At 36.1% G+C, this 18845-nt stretch overlaps 2 protein-coding genes across 3 annotated transcripts in view; one reads left to right on the forward strand and one right to left on the reverse strand.

Moving 5' to 3' along the window:
- Positions 1–18845, reverse strand: part of LOC123674872 — a 92440-nt gene that overhangs the window by 68221 nt on the left and 5374 nt on the right. The window lies entirely within an intron of this gene.
- Positions 17517–18193, forward strand: LOC123674588. The gene is made up of 2 exons (XM_045609510.1): positions 17517–17578; positions 17739–18193. The coding sequence occupies exons 1-2, from the start codon at positions 17572–17574 to the stop codon at positions 18191–18193; spliced, it is 462 nt and encodes a 153-aa protein (XP_045465466.1). The 5' UTR covers positions 17517–17571.

Below are 18845 nucleotides of genomic sequence, written 5' to 3' on the forward strand. Positions count from 1 at the left end.
AGAATGAGTAAAAGGCTCATTTTCACTGTGATAATAGCTATCGCAATAGTACTATCGCGATAGTGCGACAGCACTCTCGCACTATCGAGTAGTTTACATGGTGACAGTTGCGGCAATAGTTACTAATTACTATCACCATGAAAATGAGCCTTTAGTGAATTCCCAAATTTAAAATATGTTTATTTCTGGAAAAGCCCATTCATCATCAAAAAAACCATTCCATCTGTTAAAATTCTACTTTTTCGGCATGGTAGTCATTATACTTGTGCCACTACACCTTTCATCTCAAAGAATGGGCGCAGCTATTGAACTCTCAGTTTGAGGCGATCCTTCTAAGAAATAGAAGTTACCGCATACCTGCCTCAAGGCGTGGTGGTAAGAATATGTAATTCAACCCAAGATATTTCCACGAGGGTCGCAGATGGCCTTGTTAACGACCACACAACCTACTTATTCCGGTGGATAAATCCCCCTAAATCATTCGCGAGTTATTGCTTCCGACGCCTTTTGCCGTCGGCGACGCTATAAACTCCCATAATGCATTTTTATAGTCGCCGATGAATCGCTAAACAGCATCAAGGGGAGAAAATCCGAGGAGAAGAAGAGCACGCGCTACAATCGGGCTCCCCCTTAAGATTCACGGCCTCCTGAGTAATTGCGAGGTTTAGGAAAGAGAGAGGGCATATTTAAAATTCGGGGTATCTGGCTTGCCGAACGCGGGAGGGAGGATAATGCTGGAGAACCACCGCCTGTGTAGTTCAGAAGTGTATACCATTTTATAACTCGCATGAGCGCCCAACATGCAAAAACTGCCTCGGCATAGAAATTGGACTATTCATTCCATACCCGACAATGAAGTGAACATGAGCGAAAAAGAGTCAGAAAAAGGAAAGTTTTGTCAGCTAGAGGTATATCCTCTAGTAATATGTGAAAAATTCACAATTTTCAAATGAAAATTATTGCGAAAATCAAAATCCAAAATCAAACTTTACACACCCCGGTGTCTCATGAAAGCAGCAATATTTGTATGAGGCATGTTCGGTATATCATATTTAGAGGTCTAGAATTAACAATTTACAGATTCTACATTCTTAATGTATCACCTTATACAAAAATTAGAAGGGCGCTAAGATGAAGTCAAGAGCATTACAGTACTTGCTCAAATTCGTATATTCATGTGAAGTTTAATGAACTTTCCCATCAACCTTCAAACCAATATTTCACGATAGGATAGAAGATTATATCAAGTATCGAGAACGTAAGCGTGTTTCACTATCGCAGACAATTGTTTGTCTGACACCCAGTTGTAGAAATGTTCATTAAAATTAAATCCCTCATTAAACGGTGCAGGTAGTCAATAGGCTCCTCCTACTGGCAAATTAAAAATTTTAATGACTGCATTAAATGTACGTTCCTGCAACTGAGTGTGAAATTGGTATAATTTAACGTACTTGATGTTTATAGCGTTTTTTACAATGCTATATTTTTCTACATTTGAATACATTCCACCTTATTACTGAAAAATAAAAATGACGTTAACATGCAAAATTCGTAGTTCGGCTACATCAGTTTAAGTAAATGCGAATTCTATTAATCAATGGCGTGGAAATGGAGGGTTATTAAACCCTCCCAAAGATTTCTAAAATAAAAATTTGCAGAATTCTCGTAGAGACTAAAAAGGAAAATTCTCACATAAAATGAACCAATAATCATTTCACTTTCTTTTGAAATTCACACGACAGTAAATGATTGGACCTCTTTAGTGTCTATGACTTTAATATCGCGTTCAAGATGAGTACTTTTATTGCATTACGAGCAAGTCTATGTCCGAGGTATATTATTTTCCTTTATCTATCCGCTTTGTCGGCCCCTTATTTGCCATCTGTGATTTTTGCATTCGTCATCGGTATATACTTACCGTTTTCGGTTTTTTGTATCATTCTCGTCACAAAATATCAATACTGTAGTTATCAAAGAACTGATCTCAGTAATTCGCATAGAAAAATTGTCTGGGATGTGTTGTACAATTTATCGTGTTTCATTCAAATTGCAATTCATTTGTGAAAACATCAGTTTTGAATTGACTATATCTACTTGGTGTTCCTAAATTGGAGGTACAAATGAAAATGACAGATTTCGCATATCATTTAAAGAAAAAAGTCTTATGACATGAGTCACCAACACTTTGTTTTGAGATTAATGTGTTGAAGTTCAAGTCTTTTTCTCAAAAACCTTCCCTTCACAAGATATTCAACTTGAATTGCCCATAGATATTCCAATTTGAAGTTTTCATCATGTGATATGCTAATTTTGAATGCAAATCTGTAGGGTTATATTTTTTGTGGGAAGGTGCCTGCTTCTTTCCTGCAGAACTATTTTTTGGTGAACCAAAAAGAAAATGTAAAAAGAAACTCTGGTCCAGTACCACACTTTTTGGTTTGTTACACTTTTACAATTTAGTCGTATCTGCTATCGATTTCGAGAAAAAAATTTCAAACAGCTCTCTAGTAATCCTCAGGAAAATCCAAATTATTATAAAGATCCGACTGTAATGAATGAATTAATTATAAGTTCTGGTACTTATTTACCCACTCTGTAACGAAGATAAATAAAGATTCGATAAACTGATATAAGCAGTACGACACACTAAAAACACCTTGCATCTCAGAAACAAAGCATTTGCGAGCTCATATTAATGGGAGTTTTTATTCTTGAAATTATTCAAGGAATCTCTCATTTTACTCCGTAGCTCTAATTTAGTAAGGTAAGAACAACCGAATTGGTAATAAAAAAATTATTTCGAGTAATTTGGTTCAAACTTCGTTATCAAACTTCTTTTTCTCGCATTACAGATATAAGTAAACGTTGTCGACAATGTCTTCAATGTCTTCTACACTTCTATTATAAATAACTACTCCCGGTCCTGAACTTAAACTCCTGACCTTCGGCTTACGAGTAAAGGGTCGCACCCACATGACCAACCAACCGTAATCTAATGGAACTTTAATATCCCTGTGCATGTCTATGATTATTTCCATTGGATACAAGCCTATACAGCCAACTTGTGTAACCGAGTTTCGTCCTTGCGTTTCCGGCACAAACACGAGAAGACCTGCGTCCTTTTCAAGGCGAATTACAGCCTCAATTTTCGTAACCCGCACACGGTTTCTGGACGACGTCCAAAGGCGACTTCGACCGAGATCCGCGCAAACAAAAGCGCCTCGCAGCAACGGCGGCGGCGGCATTAACGGAGGAAGCAATTACGTCCCTACGACCGCGGTACAAGATTGGTTTCAGCGTTGTAACATTCCTAGTATCGTAATGAAGGAGGTAATTGCGGCTTAATGACGGACCGCGTAGTCCTTCTGCAGGCCTCTTCTCGCTCAAATCGGTTTTTTCGCGGTGTCGAGCAGCGCGCGCAAAAGTCGTTATTCGATATCGGTGGCAGTTGAGCCGGATTTCTTTATCGGTCGACGGCCGTCCGTCCCGGATAATCCGGATTGTCCTCGACGCCGGTAATTCGTGAAACAAACCTATCGCGTCGAAAATGATGCGCGTTTCCTTTCTTCCCTCATACATTAATCCTTATAAAACCGAACGCCACCAGTTAATTTATGGAATTTAAGTTATTAAAAGATGAAGGTATTTGCGAGAATATACACTGTGTCCGTAAAGTATGGAACAAATTCATTTTTAGCTATACAGACCATTTCAAGAAATAATCCTGAAACACGTCGAATTTCGATTTTAATTTACCGTATTTTAAAATAATAATCTAATATACAGGCTGAATTACTTTTGAGTAATGACGTCACCGTCATTTTGTTTTAAATGGAACACCACCATTTTGTCTCAATTTTCCGATTAATATAGCTGAGCTGATTCCAAAAATGTATCATATGTTGATTCCAATTGGTACAGGGTGTACAAAAATACAATAGTTTTGTGTGTGCTCATAAAGTAACGAATAACATTCTTTATTAGTTAAATTAACAATATTATCAAAAATACTTATTGTCTAGCGGCAATTGGTTTGAATGTAACACCCTGTAGTTTGTTACATTTTTAGATAGTATTTTTGATAATATTATTAATTTAACTAATGTTACGTGTTACTTTATGAGCACACACAAAACTATTGTATTTTTGTCCACCCTGTAGCAAATGGAATCAACATGTGATACATTTTTGGAATCAACTCAGGTAGAGTAATCGTAAAATTGAGACAAAATGGGGATGTTCCATTCAAAAAAATTACGGTGACGTCATTACTCGAAAGTAATTCACTCTGTATATTAGATTATTATTTTAAAATACGATAAATTCAAATAAAAAATCGACGTGTTTCAGTATTATTTCTTAAAATGGGCTGTTTAACCCTTCGTTAAGCGCGCGGTATTTCCTAACGCGTTTAGGCGCGTGGATTACAAACGTAATCCAAAATGATTTGTCATTAAATCACATACTCAGACTATAATCATTGGCTAAATTGGTTATTCAGTTTTGTTGATGTATCTGCTTCAATGATGAAAAAAATTTTTTATGAAAATTTTCAAGAATCTCACTGTTTGAATAAGAAAGCGAAAGAATCACGTTTTTCATAGTTTTATCTGCGTCTTGTACATTTTGGACAACAAACAAAAAACAATTATGAATAGCTGAAAAAAACCAGATATTCTGAAAAAAGACAAACCAAATATGAAAAATACAATTTGCTACATTCGATAGAAGTTATCATATTCATGGAAAATTCACACAATTATGGTGATTTCTTCAACCATCTAAACATTCAGTGCAAATATCTACTGCATGTTGCTTGCAAGCGTGTCTTTTGCATTTCACGCACACTTTCCTTGTTGACTTGTTACGGCTTCTAGGACATATATTACATCGTCTTATAGGATTTTCTTGCCTTGGTAGATCAGAAGGCGGGGGTAATGTCGCTTCGAGTCCAAGGAGGGAACGCGCTCGTCTTCTGAGTTCCATGGGTAAGCAGGTCATATTCGACCTGGCCTCTTTTTGTGTCTTGATGAGTTCCCAAGCAAATTTTTCAATGAAATCACTCCTTACTTTTTTTCTCCGTAGGATGGTTCGCTTTGTAAATGCAGACGGCATTTATTCCAGCTACGTTCAGCAGATTGTAAAAAACAACCATTGCATTTTTCGCAATGTTGTATTTTTGGCATAGTTGGTCCACTAAGTCGACGCCAATTTTGGTGTGGTTATAAAATGTCACTATTTCTGGTTCTCTTTTATCTTCTGTTTCCAGATCGATCGCAACATCATGGTGCATTGAAGATACTAAAATAACGGATTTATTTTTAGGGTCAGACATATTATATTCCTGAAACATCAATAATCATGAGATAATGATATAAGAATACATATGCATTCGATAATGTTCGTAATAATGCAAAAAAAACTATACTTACCAAATTTATGACAACACTGCGTTACGTTTGCTCGAAGGAGCAAACGTAACGCAGTTAGGCGCGCGGATTACAATGGTAATCCAGTCGTGTTTAGACGCTCCTAAATTCCAGCAAAAATATTTCCCACCGCTTACTGAATACTGAATCGCTAGAAAGAGATGTAATTGACAGCTATTGAGGTCCGCGCTTACATAACCAATGAAATTAGGAAAATATCGGCGTTGGAATAGTGGTGGATTACAATCGTAATCCACGCGCCTAACGAAGGGTTAACTAAAAATGTATTCGTTCTATACTTTACGGACACAGTGTATATAAACCGAACGAAGTTTTTTTTATGGAATTTAATGTATTAAAATATTAAGGTTTTTGCGGAAAAACAACATATCAAGGATCGTAATTTAAATAGTAAAGTGTTTTCCAATAAGAGGTGTCATTTTGACTAGCCCGCTGTTATGACAGCTGTCACTTTCGAAACTGTCATCTTTTGACATTTGACAAGTAAAAGCTACACCATTACCTACTAAAAATGGACAGAAACACGATTTAACAACACATTGAATTTATTCAAATTCTCTACAAAAAGTGCAGTTGTAGTTCGCAAAACTAAAGTACTTTTGGGTCGTCCTGAAGCAGCTACTCGGTCGGCAACAATAAAACTGGTGGAAAAATTTGAGCTGTTGGGACAAGTTAGCTATGTGAAGAATCGGAACCGAGTGCGTCGCTCAAGAACAACTAATTTTATTGCTGCTGTAGTTGACGAAAACCCAGGTTTGTCGATTCCTCGTCGATCTTGAGATAAATGATTTTTCACAACTGGAATTGGAAAATATTGATGTGGGCGAAGATCATTTCCAACAAAACGGCGAAACGTGCCACACAAGCAATGAAACAATCGCAATTGTGCATGAAAAGTTTCCTGGCCGTGTTATCTCTTGAAGAGGTGATCACAATCGGCCACCAAGATCTTGTGATTTATCCTCTTTAGACTTTTTTTTACTGTCTATTTTTTTTATCAAAATTTAACCCCTTATAGGAAAACGCTTCATATCAAATATCTACGATGAGTATATTATCCGATCGAATACATAAATCGTTCCTAAACAAAAATATCCAATTTGAGAGTGGGGCGATTAGAAGAAAACAAAATCATTTCTGCCCTAGAATATTCAAGTCCTTGGCATTACATAACATTTTTGAATAGTATACAGGATGCAATGAATAAAACTCAAATTGTTATGTCTGATCATTATTTATTATTAGTTTTGATTTAGTAGTTTCCTTTAAAGGTGCGACAATCGTTTGGAGGAGAAGCTAATCGTCGACTCCAATTATTATTGTTTGAGATCGGTAGTTATTAATATACAGTATAATCCGGATTTGAAGACATAGATCAACCGCTTTTTAGGTTTAGGGTCTAGGTTAACTCAATTTTGGTTTCATAGGAATGTCTATACAATCCAATAGAACGCCTTCGATTTTAGCGACACAACCGCTTATAACGATCTACTTTTTTTGATAAATCGTCCGTGAAATGGTTTAATTATTTTATCATATTCGTACAAACACGCCACCTTATCGCATCAACCTGACTCCAACCCATATTGCCTATTCGTGTTCAAATCATAGTGTCAACATTTATCCTACTAAAGAAGGATTCACTACTTGGTCCGGAATGTGCTTTTCTCTAATTCTGTGGTTATTCCGTTCATTCTTCCACATCTTGTAGAACAAAATCGTGCGAGAATATATCAGAAACGCACAGTTTTCAAGGTTATATTTTATTATTCTATGTTGGCACTCCGAACTTTCCGCTACGGCTTTATCTGTCAATTCATCAAATTGCCTTCAAGAAATCAGTTCTGCCAACCAACATTTTTTAATGCAAAAATCACTAAATTATATTTATGGAAATATTTCATTAATTTCAATGAAAATGCAATGAATTAGAGAAAATAATGTATAATACTCGTACAGAAGGCTCATTCTACCACTCGTTCATTCCAAAACTCGCCACTTCGTGGCTCGTTTTTGAATTTTGAACTCGTGGAAGAATACCAATGCCTTCTGCACTTGTATTATAAATAACTATTAGAAACAATTACTGAAATGAGAGCTATTGAATATTGTATAGAAGCTGATGAATCGAATACTTCCACGAAAAATTACAGCTTTCTCAAAAATTTGGATATATGGAGGCTTAAACATGACTTTGATTTCGTAGCACATCTGTAGCAGATTCTGTAACAATCGACGTATTACAAGGACATTGAGAATAGAAATCCTCCAATGTGGCCATGGGTATTTTGAATCATAGATAAAAAATGAACAGAACATATGGGACAAAATATTTGTCGCGGATTAATCTTCTATACCATCTTCGAGACCATCAACTTAATCGTCTCATGTATCAGATGACCCAAATTCTTTGTCGCGAAATGTGCCATTCATTTTTTCTATAGCTCAAAAGGATTCTGAGATCCCCCCACTAGACAACGAATTTGGGACAATCAATCTTAAAGACAAGAAACACTTGAATACGAGTATAACGCACTTTGCCAACATCAATGTAAGCATTAACGTTAATTATCATTTTAATGAGGAATCGTTCTCAATGAAATAATTGTTTCATTCATTCATTTCTTCCAGGATTTTCGTCGATATTGTGACAATCTACTACTACTGGAATTACTCAAGTAGTCACTTTATTCCAGGAAACGCGAAAAATATAATATTTGATTTTTGAATGTTATAGATTAAAGATTTATAAGATATGACGATTCTTAGTTTTAATACGCACGTTATAGAAAATAGAAAATAATTAACCGTTTTATATTATGTTAGAAATCAACAATTATGGTGGAGCAACCAGAAACAATTCAACTAATGTCTTATCATAGAATCACATGATCGTCGTTCCTTAGAATAATATTTTAACACCAATCTCTCCTTCAACATTACTGTAAATAGCAAACCGAACAAAAAACCGACCACAAAACGAAACATATCCACGGTCATTCAGAAAGCGGACCGGTGAATGCTAATCGCGCAAAAAAAAAGTCTGTGACGGATCGGGAATGATACCGAAGTCCGATTCTATGGCCCGGCGCGATTCGACCTATACGAAACCGGGTTATCTTAGATCGAACCATCGAGTCCGCGACTGCTCGATTAGAGACGACTTGGGATCATCGAATGAAAAAACGAGGCCACGTTCCGATTCTTGGATTTCGGCTCCCAGCGTCCTACAATATTCAGTCTGCGATAAGGTGAACCCTCAGAGTAATAAACATAGATAGAGGGAGCTTTTGTCATTTTCAGTGAATAAATGTTGTCCTCAATATGAACTAACAAATTTGACACGAAGCGCGCGGAAATGAAAACATATCAGTGAAACGATATTTCACTCAATTCGCAAGTTTCTCCACAAAGAAGCACTTCTTATGTCCCATAGTGAATCAACACTTCATACCAACTCAAAATATATTGAAATAAATACCTAAATATATCAGAAATTCAGAAAACAAACTTCAAGCGCGTCAAACAACTTGAAACACAGGATGAAACTAAGAGAGCAATAGTTGCCAAAGCTTGGATTTCAGCAGGTAGATACAGAAAATAATAAATATTCTGCTTATTATAAATTTGACAATTAGGAAAAATATCAAATTCCAAATAATCAAATTTGCATATTCAATCAGGAAACACTCAAATAAATATATTTCATTGAATATAATATACATTCATAATAATATGGAGGTGTTTTTAAAAGTAATAAAATCATGACACTGACTGCACTATATGTTTTGAAGTGTCATCTTTCTGAGAAACCATAGGGAATTATTTGAAGATTTTCTTAACCAAAATATTTATCCCTATATCTACCCGAAGCAACAACTAACCCTAACACAGAATAATGCAAAATACATGTGCATTAAGGTTTGCAATGTCTTGCCAAGAAGATTTCATGCCATCAACGATATAAAAAAATTGAAGAAGGAAATATTAGAATTTTTGGTGAATATAGAACCATATAGTCTACAGGAATACTTTCAAGGCTGTAAAGCAAAATTTCTCATTATTGTATTACAATAATTTTAGAAATGAAATAAAATTCTATTTTATTCTATAGTAAAATTATGGATTTGAAAATATATCACAATCCGACAACGTAATCAAACCATGTTGGGGACATGTAGAAATTGCGTATAGTCCCTCTATCTATGTTTATTACTCTATGATTCGAGACGACTTGGGATCATCGAATGAAAAAACGGAGCCGCGTTCCGATTCTTGGGTTTCGGCTGCTACAACATTCGGTCTGATGCGATGAGGTCAGCCGATACCGCCCCCGATCCGACGGCACTGAACCGTAACTAATCGTCGCGTGTAACATGATGATCGAAGCCTCGTAAAAACGGCCCCCCTGACCCTATACCAACCCCGACCAGTTTCGATCGAAATGGAGCGCCAGAAAAATGGAGTCGGCAGGACGTCGCTGATCTCGTTTCCTTTTTTTTTTTTTTTCTTTTTTCGAAGAGCAGTCTCGGGCTGTGCGGTTTCGTTATTTCGATTCACGCCGGGCTATATATTTGATAATGCGGGAACCGCTCCCCAAGACTCCCCAGGCTCATAAACACGATATTGGATTTCTCGGACTTACTTTCTTTTATCGTACACATATCTTTGTTCGCGATAGGGTAGCTTGAGTGCCGCGGCGCAGCAATATTGATGACAGAATCATGAAGGCCTAAATTTACGAGTCATGCAAAATGAAAAAACCGAAAATCGCACTTGATAGCGGTCCTAGATAAAGATCTTGTAATTTGTCACGAACATCGGCTACTTTAATTTCATTGTTGAAAATAGTTATTCATAAAATTAGAATTATAGTGACTCTTCGGATTCGTGAGAAATTTTCATAACTCGGAAGTGTGAAAAAAGTAGCTTTATATTCGAGTTGTGCTCGTATATACATAATTGTTTCTCTAATTCTGTGGTTGATCCGTTCATTCTTGGAACATCTTGTAGAACAAAATCGTACGAGAATATCGCAGATTCGCAGAAATCTCATGGTTATATTTCATTATTATATGTTGGTAGTCGGAACTCTTCTGCCACAGATTTATCTATAACCTGTCAAATTTGTGATAGAGAAAACTGTATTACCAACCCACATTTTGCAATGCAAAAAAAAACACTAAACGATATTTATGGAAATATTTCATCAATTTCAAATAAAATTCAGTGAATTAGAGAATAGTATATTCAAAAACAAGTTGCAGAAAGGGCTCCATAACGAATTCGGAATTCGAAAACGAGCGACGAAGGACAGTTTTCGAACGCATGAGTGTTGGAATTGCCTTCTGCAACGAGTAATAGACGATATATTCTCTATTTCAGTCAAGTTTTGTCGAAATTCAATGAAAAACTCAGATTATACATCCTAGTGACATTTGTATTGTGTCTTGGCAGTTGGTGTGACTGCTACGAAAATCAGACAAATTACGGAATTTGAATTTAAATCGTACGTTTTGAATTTCAAAATAATTCATAATTACGCATTAAATTCGTGAATTATGTCTGACGAAATCGATTTAAAACCAAAATAATTAAGAGAAATTGCGAATAATTTCGCAAATCATTTCACTAATTCCAAATTATATTATATTGACACTAGACGTGTGTTGAAATTTTATAGGATTAGGTCTGTGTAGACAACCACAAAACGAAATATATAACTGAGAACAATGCTGTGATGAGTTCATTACAGCACTGTTTTTAGAACTATAATGAACTCATTACGATACTGAAATAGAGAAAATAATGTATAATCTCATACAGAAGACTCAACTCGCCACTTTGTGGCTCGTTTATGAATTTTAAACACGTGGAAAAATATCGAAGCCCTCTGAACTTGTATTTTAAATAACTATTCCAACGAAAATTTCTCGGATCGTTTTAAGAAAAAAAGGCCTATAAACTTGGGCCCGCAAAAGTTTTGATTTCAAGAAACAGGAAGTTGATTGATTTTTTTTAAGTTTTTTTTTCTCGTAGCACCTTCCCTTCACACGATATATAACTTAAATTTGGCATGGATATTCTAATTTGAAGTTTTCATCATGTGAAATGCTAATTTTGAATGAAATTGGTGATATTTTTTCTGAAACAGGGTTCACTTCTTTTCCCCAGAACTTTTTTTGATGGATCATTGGTACTTCAAAAAAAGTGGGTCCAGTACTACACTTTTTTGTTTCCTGTAGTTTTGTCGTATCTGCTCCGATTTCGAGAAAAAAGTTCGAACAATTCTCTAGTAATCATCAGGTAAATTCAAATGATTATAAAGGTCCAGTTAATATCCTGTGATGAATAAATTGATTATAAGTTTCGGTAATTATTCGCCCAATCTGTTTCAAGAAATTCGATAAACTGTAATATCATCACAAAAAAATAGGACTACAACTGGTAATCTCGAAAACGAAGCGTTTGAGGGCAGTTTTCAAGAAATTTTTCATTTTCCTTTGTACCCCCAATTTAGTAACATCCTGTATATTTATATAGATGTAAATGAAGATGCTCTATATTATTAACGTTTCAAAATGAACGTCCATTTTTCATTGTATCTAAACTAATCAAACCTCGACCTTTTCACACTCCAAAAACATTTTATATTCTGTTTGAAAATTTTAGCACACATTTTTTATAAAAATATTTGAAATAAACTTTTAAAATTCTGACTAAAGCTGAAATTTCCTACAAATATTGTTCTTTAGAACAAAATGGTTTGAAGTAAAGTGAGGTTGACATTAGTCGTAAAATTATAATTGAGAGTCAGTTTGAATATTTCGATCGATTAAAATGGATGATCTTGATTCCGCAGTTATAATTCGCCTAGAAGATGAAGAACCCGAAGAAGAGTTACAAGCGAACAGCGTTATAAATGTGACGGCAACAATATTTTACATGCCGGACTGTATCAACGTTCTCTCGGAAACCACGACCGCGGCATTCCACAGAACCGCTGACTGTACCGCTTTGCAGGAAACCATGGCATAGAACCGTAGATACCTTCAGAAATAATACACTTACTGGACGAATAACATTTTTCAAACGCAAGACTTCAATGCTCGCCGTCGCCTATCGATTGCTCGATACCTGTGTGTATGGGTTGCTTCGAAGTGGTAATTTGCTATATGTAGAAGTTGTACATTAAATTAAACTATAGATCAAATAATACAGTACACCTACATTTCAGAAGATTCAAATTATATGATTCCTCTAAGGTCTAACATGTCTAAAATACTAGTCTGTTCACTGAATAATTTTGTTTAAGATAATTCTGGCGATTCGGCTCGGCATAGGTCCGTTCCCTTTTCTCTTTTCTTCCTTAAGGTGGCGCTATGGAAAGAATTAACCAATAAACGGCATCATTTCGAAATTTTCATTTGTTCTATCTAAAGTAGTTTATTATTGATTCCACCTAAGATGCACAGAATCCCTGGTGTGAGTACTGATTCGTTTTGTTTCAGACTTTTGAAATATCCACCTGTTGCTTTGGTGTTCTGCTTCACCAGAGTTCTGTAAGGTGGCGCTCTTCAGAAATTTTCGAATTCCCGCTATCTGCCTGGCGCCGTTCAAAAATGAAATAATGATTTCAGACTTCACAAACTTTCACAATATATAACACTTCAGTTCCTATCGAATTTTCAATGAAATGAATGGAATATAATGAGAGATTATAGAATATTGTGGCGAGCATAGAATATGAAATATTATTGTTCTAGACTCAAGGGTCACGAGAGCCGAGAATCGAGACAAATGTCAAATATAAACGATATGTGCGCCATCTGAAAAAGACGCGATTTCTCGAAATCAAGTAGGTATAAAGGAGAAATGTCCCGTTTTGTCTGAAAGTTTAACAAGTATAAGAAGACACACCAGGTTTTCTATGCATCTTAATTCAACCTCGAAACTACATTGACAGAAAGACGACGTGAGCGCCGCCATAAGAAACGAAAAACAAGTAAAAAGGGAGCAATACACTTGAAATCCAAGAAGACTGGTCCCTTCAAAAGTCGACACTTTGATCTTAAGGTTCTCCAAGAACTGTTGAATACTGGCCGATTGCTTACAGGTTTCTGAAAAGAACCGAATTTAGTGAACAATAATGGCCTTAAAAATACTACATTTTCGTAATGAAAATGGAGCACCTTGAATAATGCTAAAGCCTAACCAACTATAAAAACGCTTAAGGAGGCCGCATAAAGACTGAACCATTCGTCGATAGTTTTCTACATAATCATGGAGATAATGCCGATTCCACATAGTCTTCAGAAGACCGACCAAACTATCAGCCAATTGAAAGTAACATAAACAGGTAAAGATTCACTTGAGACTTGGACAAACCATGTACACCAGATATACCTAACAAAATAACAAATTTCAGAGAATAGCCTTTGCATTACACACGTTAGTTAAAATAACGAGTGTTCATTTAAATCGTGGTCAAGAGTGCTGTGAAGAAATTAGAGTTGATTTTCTGTGATCACAAGTAGCACTTAGCTTCTACCAGATATAGTTCCCAGATTCGAAGTATCTAAACAAATGTTAGTGATATGGTACAAGCTAAGCGCTATTTGTAATCACAGAAAATCCACTCTAATTTTTCAACAGCACTCTTGACCACGAATTTTAATAAACGCTCGTTATTAGAAGCCTAACAATGAGTAGGGCATAGTCCTTCCCAAAGCTACAAGTTCCAACATCCACATATTCCCCAGTGCCAACACCCCAACTAAAGCTGCGGTCGGAAAACACATGAAGAAACCTCCCCAATCCAGTGGAAATGGAGGAAACTCCTGCTTTCCCCACCACAGCCCACCGCGAAACCGCATCCTTTACCGCAGAAGAGATCGATTGCTCTTACGGAGAAGAATCAAGAAGTTTGGTCTGGCCCTCAATCCGAAACAAGATTCAATGTTACTTCAACTACTGAAGGTAGTGGAAGCATTGTCGTCACTTTTGGGATGGAAAAATGTTTGGTCTGATACCATCCTGAACAACTTTGGTTCAGATGAAGAAAGCGTAAGTGAAACTCCTGCTAATGGACTAGTTTGCGTTTTTTTGTTAAGGATTAATTCTGAAAATTTAAGTAAAATGAAACAAAAATGTGGAAGAATCATTGAAATATCTCTAGAAATGAAAAAGTTATGGGACTTTGAAGTTGCGCTTGGAAGAATAATTTCATAGTACGTGTAAGTGTCGTGACGTCACACACTAGGTATTGGCAGAGTGCTTACGAATTCATTGGTGTACAATCACTTGTGCCGTTCGTGTCGTCTTTTGTTCGTTACACGATGGCTGAAATAACTTACTATATACATACATACAAATTACTTTTTTCTCTTTTTACTTTTTACTCCTCACATAAATATGTTTTGCCATTGATAGACTTCAACAACCAGTACTCAACTACAAACTGTTTATGAAACGTTTTTTAAATAAATCATCGTTATAAGTTGAACCATGATGAAGCAAACTCAAAAGTAGATACTGACTTGAAAAGTTTAACTCCTTTTATTTCTGCACTGACATAAGATGGATTTGAAGAAAAAGACTCCATCACTGCGAATATATCTATTTTAGGCAAATTGTCACTTTGTCCTTTCACGAAGCCTTCTTCCATTATGGTGACATAAAAACAAAACTCGAGTTAAAACTACACTGTACTATGTAACTACAAACGGCGCGAGAGCCTTGGCGCGGCTAAGTATTTAAACGTAATTTATGGTGTAGCGATCACAGGCAAGAGCCGTGACGTCACAGACCAAAGACGTTCCGCGCTAAAATACGTAAATTTAAATAATCTATTTCAGTCATTTATTGATGGATTTTCAAAATTTTTTCACTGATTTATCAGTTTTGCTCTATATTTTAATTCTATCGTGTCAAATATAGTATTATCAACATCACTAAACTAGTCCATTACATATTTTCACTCAATAAGACCCGGACCTAACCAGTGAAAACACATTTTTTCCTAAAAATTCGACTTTATTCGTCAACATAGCCACCTTCACGAGGAAAACATATATTCCAACCCTCCTCTCATTTTTTTTTTCAACATACCTATTCAGTAAATTCGTCTTTGCTTATGCTGTTTTTTAAATTGAAATAACAATTTAAGGATTACATTGTGTAACCGCAGTTTCGAACTTATTCTAGTCCATCTTCGGACACTGTGAAGATTCTACAAATTGTACAGGGTGGGCAAATAAGCGAGGTAAGCGGCTATATCTCAGGATCCACTCATCGTAGACACTTGCGGTAAAAAAATTTACTACTGAAGTGATAAAGAGAACACACTTGAAATTGTTTTGAAGTTCATACCTCTACCGTTAGGGGGCGTAATAGCTACCGTCGAGTATAAAAATGAATTTTACTCGAAAATGTTTCATATGAGGTTGAAGGAAAAATATCATCACTGTAATCCTTGGAAAATTATCTATCTTTTTGATTTGTCACTTTCGATTTTACGACATCAAATAAGGGTAGGTGAAAGGGAGAAATCTGACTGATTGAAACGCCTGTAACTTCAGTTTGGCTCAACATTTTTGAGTAAATTAGATCTCGTCTGAAAGATAATATCTTGTTGATTGAGGACAAAATATAGTCATGATAAATTTGTTTTTGCTGCTTTCGGTAGGGAGCGCTAAGTCAGAAGTTCATTGTTTTGTTCATTTTACTCCGAAATTTCAAATGTAATGATAGGATTTTCTTGACAGAAACAGAAATTCTATCAAATTTGCATGAAAAACCTCAAGGTCGCAAAGCGATAATTTCAGGCATTCTGAAGTTATGGCCGAAAGAAGATATTCTTCAACTGATGCACTGCGAAAAACCAAATTGTGTCTTCAAGTTCTAAAAGAAACAGAAATCCCATCAAGTTTGTATGAAAAAACCGAAAGGTCGCAACGCGATAGCTCCAGGCGTTCTGGAGCGCGTTCGAACAACATCCCCCCCTCACAGGAGCCGCCCCATACGGCGGAGAAGAACGTGGGATGTGGAATCGATGGGTAAATTAATTACGGCAGGCGATAAACTCTCCCTTACCTCTTGTCGATCCCTTATCTAACCCTTGTCCGATCGCGGGTCGTTTAAATCACTTAAACGACGCTCGAGATAGCAGCCGGCTCCGTCGTCGACTAGTGTTTTCCGATAATCCGACGGAGCGGGGTGAGGCGGCGGCGGTGGCGGCGGCACGCACAACGCTCGTTACCCGCGTAAAACTTCGACGGTTCGATTTCGCCCGCGAAGCCGCCGTCGACGCGATCTTCGATTTTCCAGGCGGGCAGGGCGCACCTCGACTTACGCGAATCAACTTTCGGTCTGTTCCATTACACATGCACAGATTCAAAACGTCTATTAACCCTTTGTGTCCTAGTGTGTCCACTGTGGGGACACAAGTTAATAATTTTTTTCTCAGACGCCTAATGCGCTCACCGTATAGCCGTATATTGCTTAGTTCGCGTAAATACCGTATCTACACATAGGAGCGCGAACTACATCGCTGATCCATACGGAAACGCATTGGATGTAATAGTTATTTATAATACAAGTGCAGAAGGCATTGATATTCTTCCACGAGTTCAAAATTCAAAAACGATCCACGAAGTGGCGAGTTTTGGAATGAACGAGTGGTAGAATGAGCCTTCTGTACGAGTATTATACATTATTTTCTCTAATTCATTGCATTTTCATTGAAATTAATGAAATATTTCCATAAATATATTTTAGTGATTTTTGCATTGAAAAATGTTGGTTGGCAGAACTGATTTCTTTAAGGCAAATTGATGAATTGACAGATAAAGCCGTGGCGGAAAGTTCGGAGTGCCAACATAGAATAATGAAATATAACCATGAAAACAGTGCGTTTCTGATATATTCTCGCACGATTTTGTTCTACAAGATGTGGAAGAATGAACGGAATAACCACAGAATTAGAGAAACTAATATCCACGATTGTGTACTAGCTATATTCATTCATTCATCCCTCTCCTTAATGTGCTCACCATTTTTCGGTATGTGTACTAGCTATATGAAGCAGCTATTTTATCGTATTTCGAAGTGAAAAAAAAACATGGAAGGTAGGTTTTTTCTTGGGAAATATATAAAAACTTATTATAAATTGTCATGTTCGTGAGCTAATGTGAATATCATCTAATAATAATTTCATTTTTCGCGTGAATGTCGGTGGTCTCCTCTTGTGGACACAAGGCAAATGGTAACTTTTTCATTTTTTTTCAGAGAAAACATCATTCTTATTTCGTGATTTGGAAGAGTTGAATTCTCAGGATTTATTCTCTCTTCTAGAAGAAATACCATCTGGGAACAACTCGGAGGTTGATGATTGTTCTGATGATGAGTTACTTCAAGGGAATGATGTGGAAATTGAGAATGACTTGATTGACATAAATTCTCTCGATATCGTTTATGCGGACGATCTTTTAGGAATTGAAAATTGTGTTGTACATCATTCTAAGAATTCAATGAATGTAGCTGCAGATCAAGATTTATGTAGCAGCGAAGATGAAATTGATTTGAATACTGTCAAGCAAAAAATTTTACGGAATAATACGATTTGGACAACTGAAAACGCGTACTGCCCACAAAATGAAAAAGAATTCAACGAATCTTATGGACTGTTTAAAAATTTTTTCAGAATTTCATACGAAGTAGATTTTTGTATTAGATTTCAGTAAAAATAATAATATGATTTACATTGTGTAAAATTTCTTTATTGCCTAGTGTCCCCACAATGAGGACACGTCCTAAAACAAAAATCCCTTGTCCGAAAATTCAAAAACATGTTTATTCACTTTATTCAATCATACTTGAATACTATCATTTGATTTTCAACAGAAAAATATCGATAAAATTAATTCCGGTCACAAAGGGTTAAGTACGATTCATATTATCCGACACATATCGTTTCAGGCACAAAGCGAATCGATTGTCGGAACGGAGGGCGCGTTCATATACTCATTAAAGGAGCGTTTCAGTTTGATTCAGTCAGTGGATAAATTGAGCTGCGAAAAAATGTTAACACTTAAAAAACTATATGCTATTGCATTATTACTGGATGAAGATGAAATAAGAGAAAAGTCGGTAAGAAGATTTAGTGTACACCCAATATTCAAAAACAGAACCATCTTATTTTAATTTGTCGGTAATTGCTCTCCAAATTTTTCTTTTCATTAGTATCATGATACAATCTATGATTGATAATTTAGATTATATAGAATTTCCTGCTCACGCACTAAATATATTAATTTTTCGGAATCCATTACCAACGAAAATTACGTGTTCCAGAACTAAGAGCAACTGTCTGCTAATTCACTTTATCCGTTCAGA

Source organism: Harmonia axyridis, chromosome 3, assembly GCF_914767665.1.
Source record: "Harmonia axyridis chromosome 3, icHarAxyr1.1, whole genome shotgun sequence".
Classification (NCBI taxonomy): domain Eukaryota; kingdom Metazoa; phylum Arthropoda; class Insecta; order Coleoptera; family Coccinellidae; genus Harmonia; species Harmonia axyridis.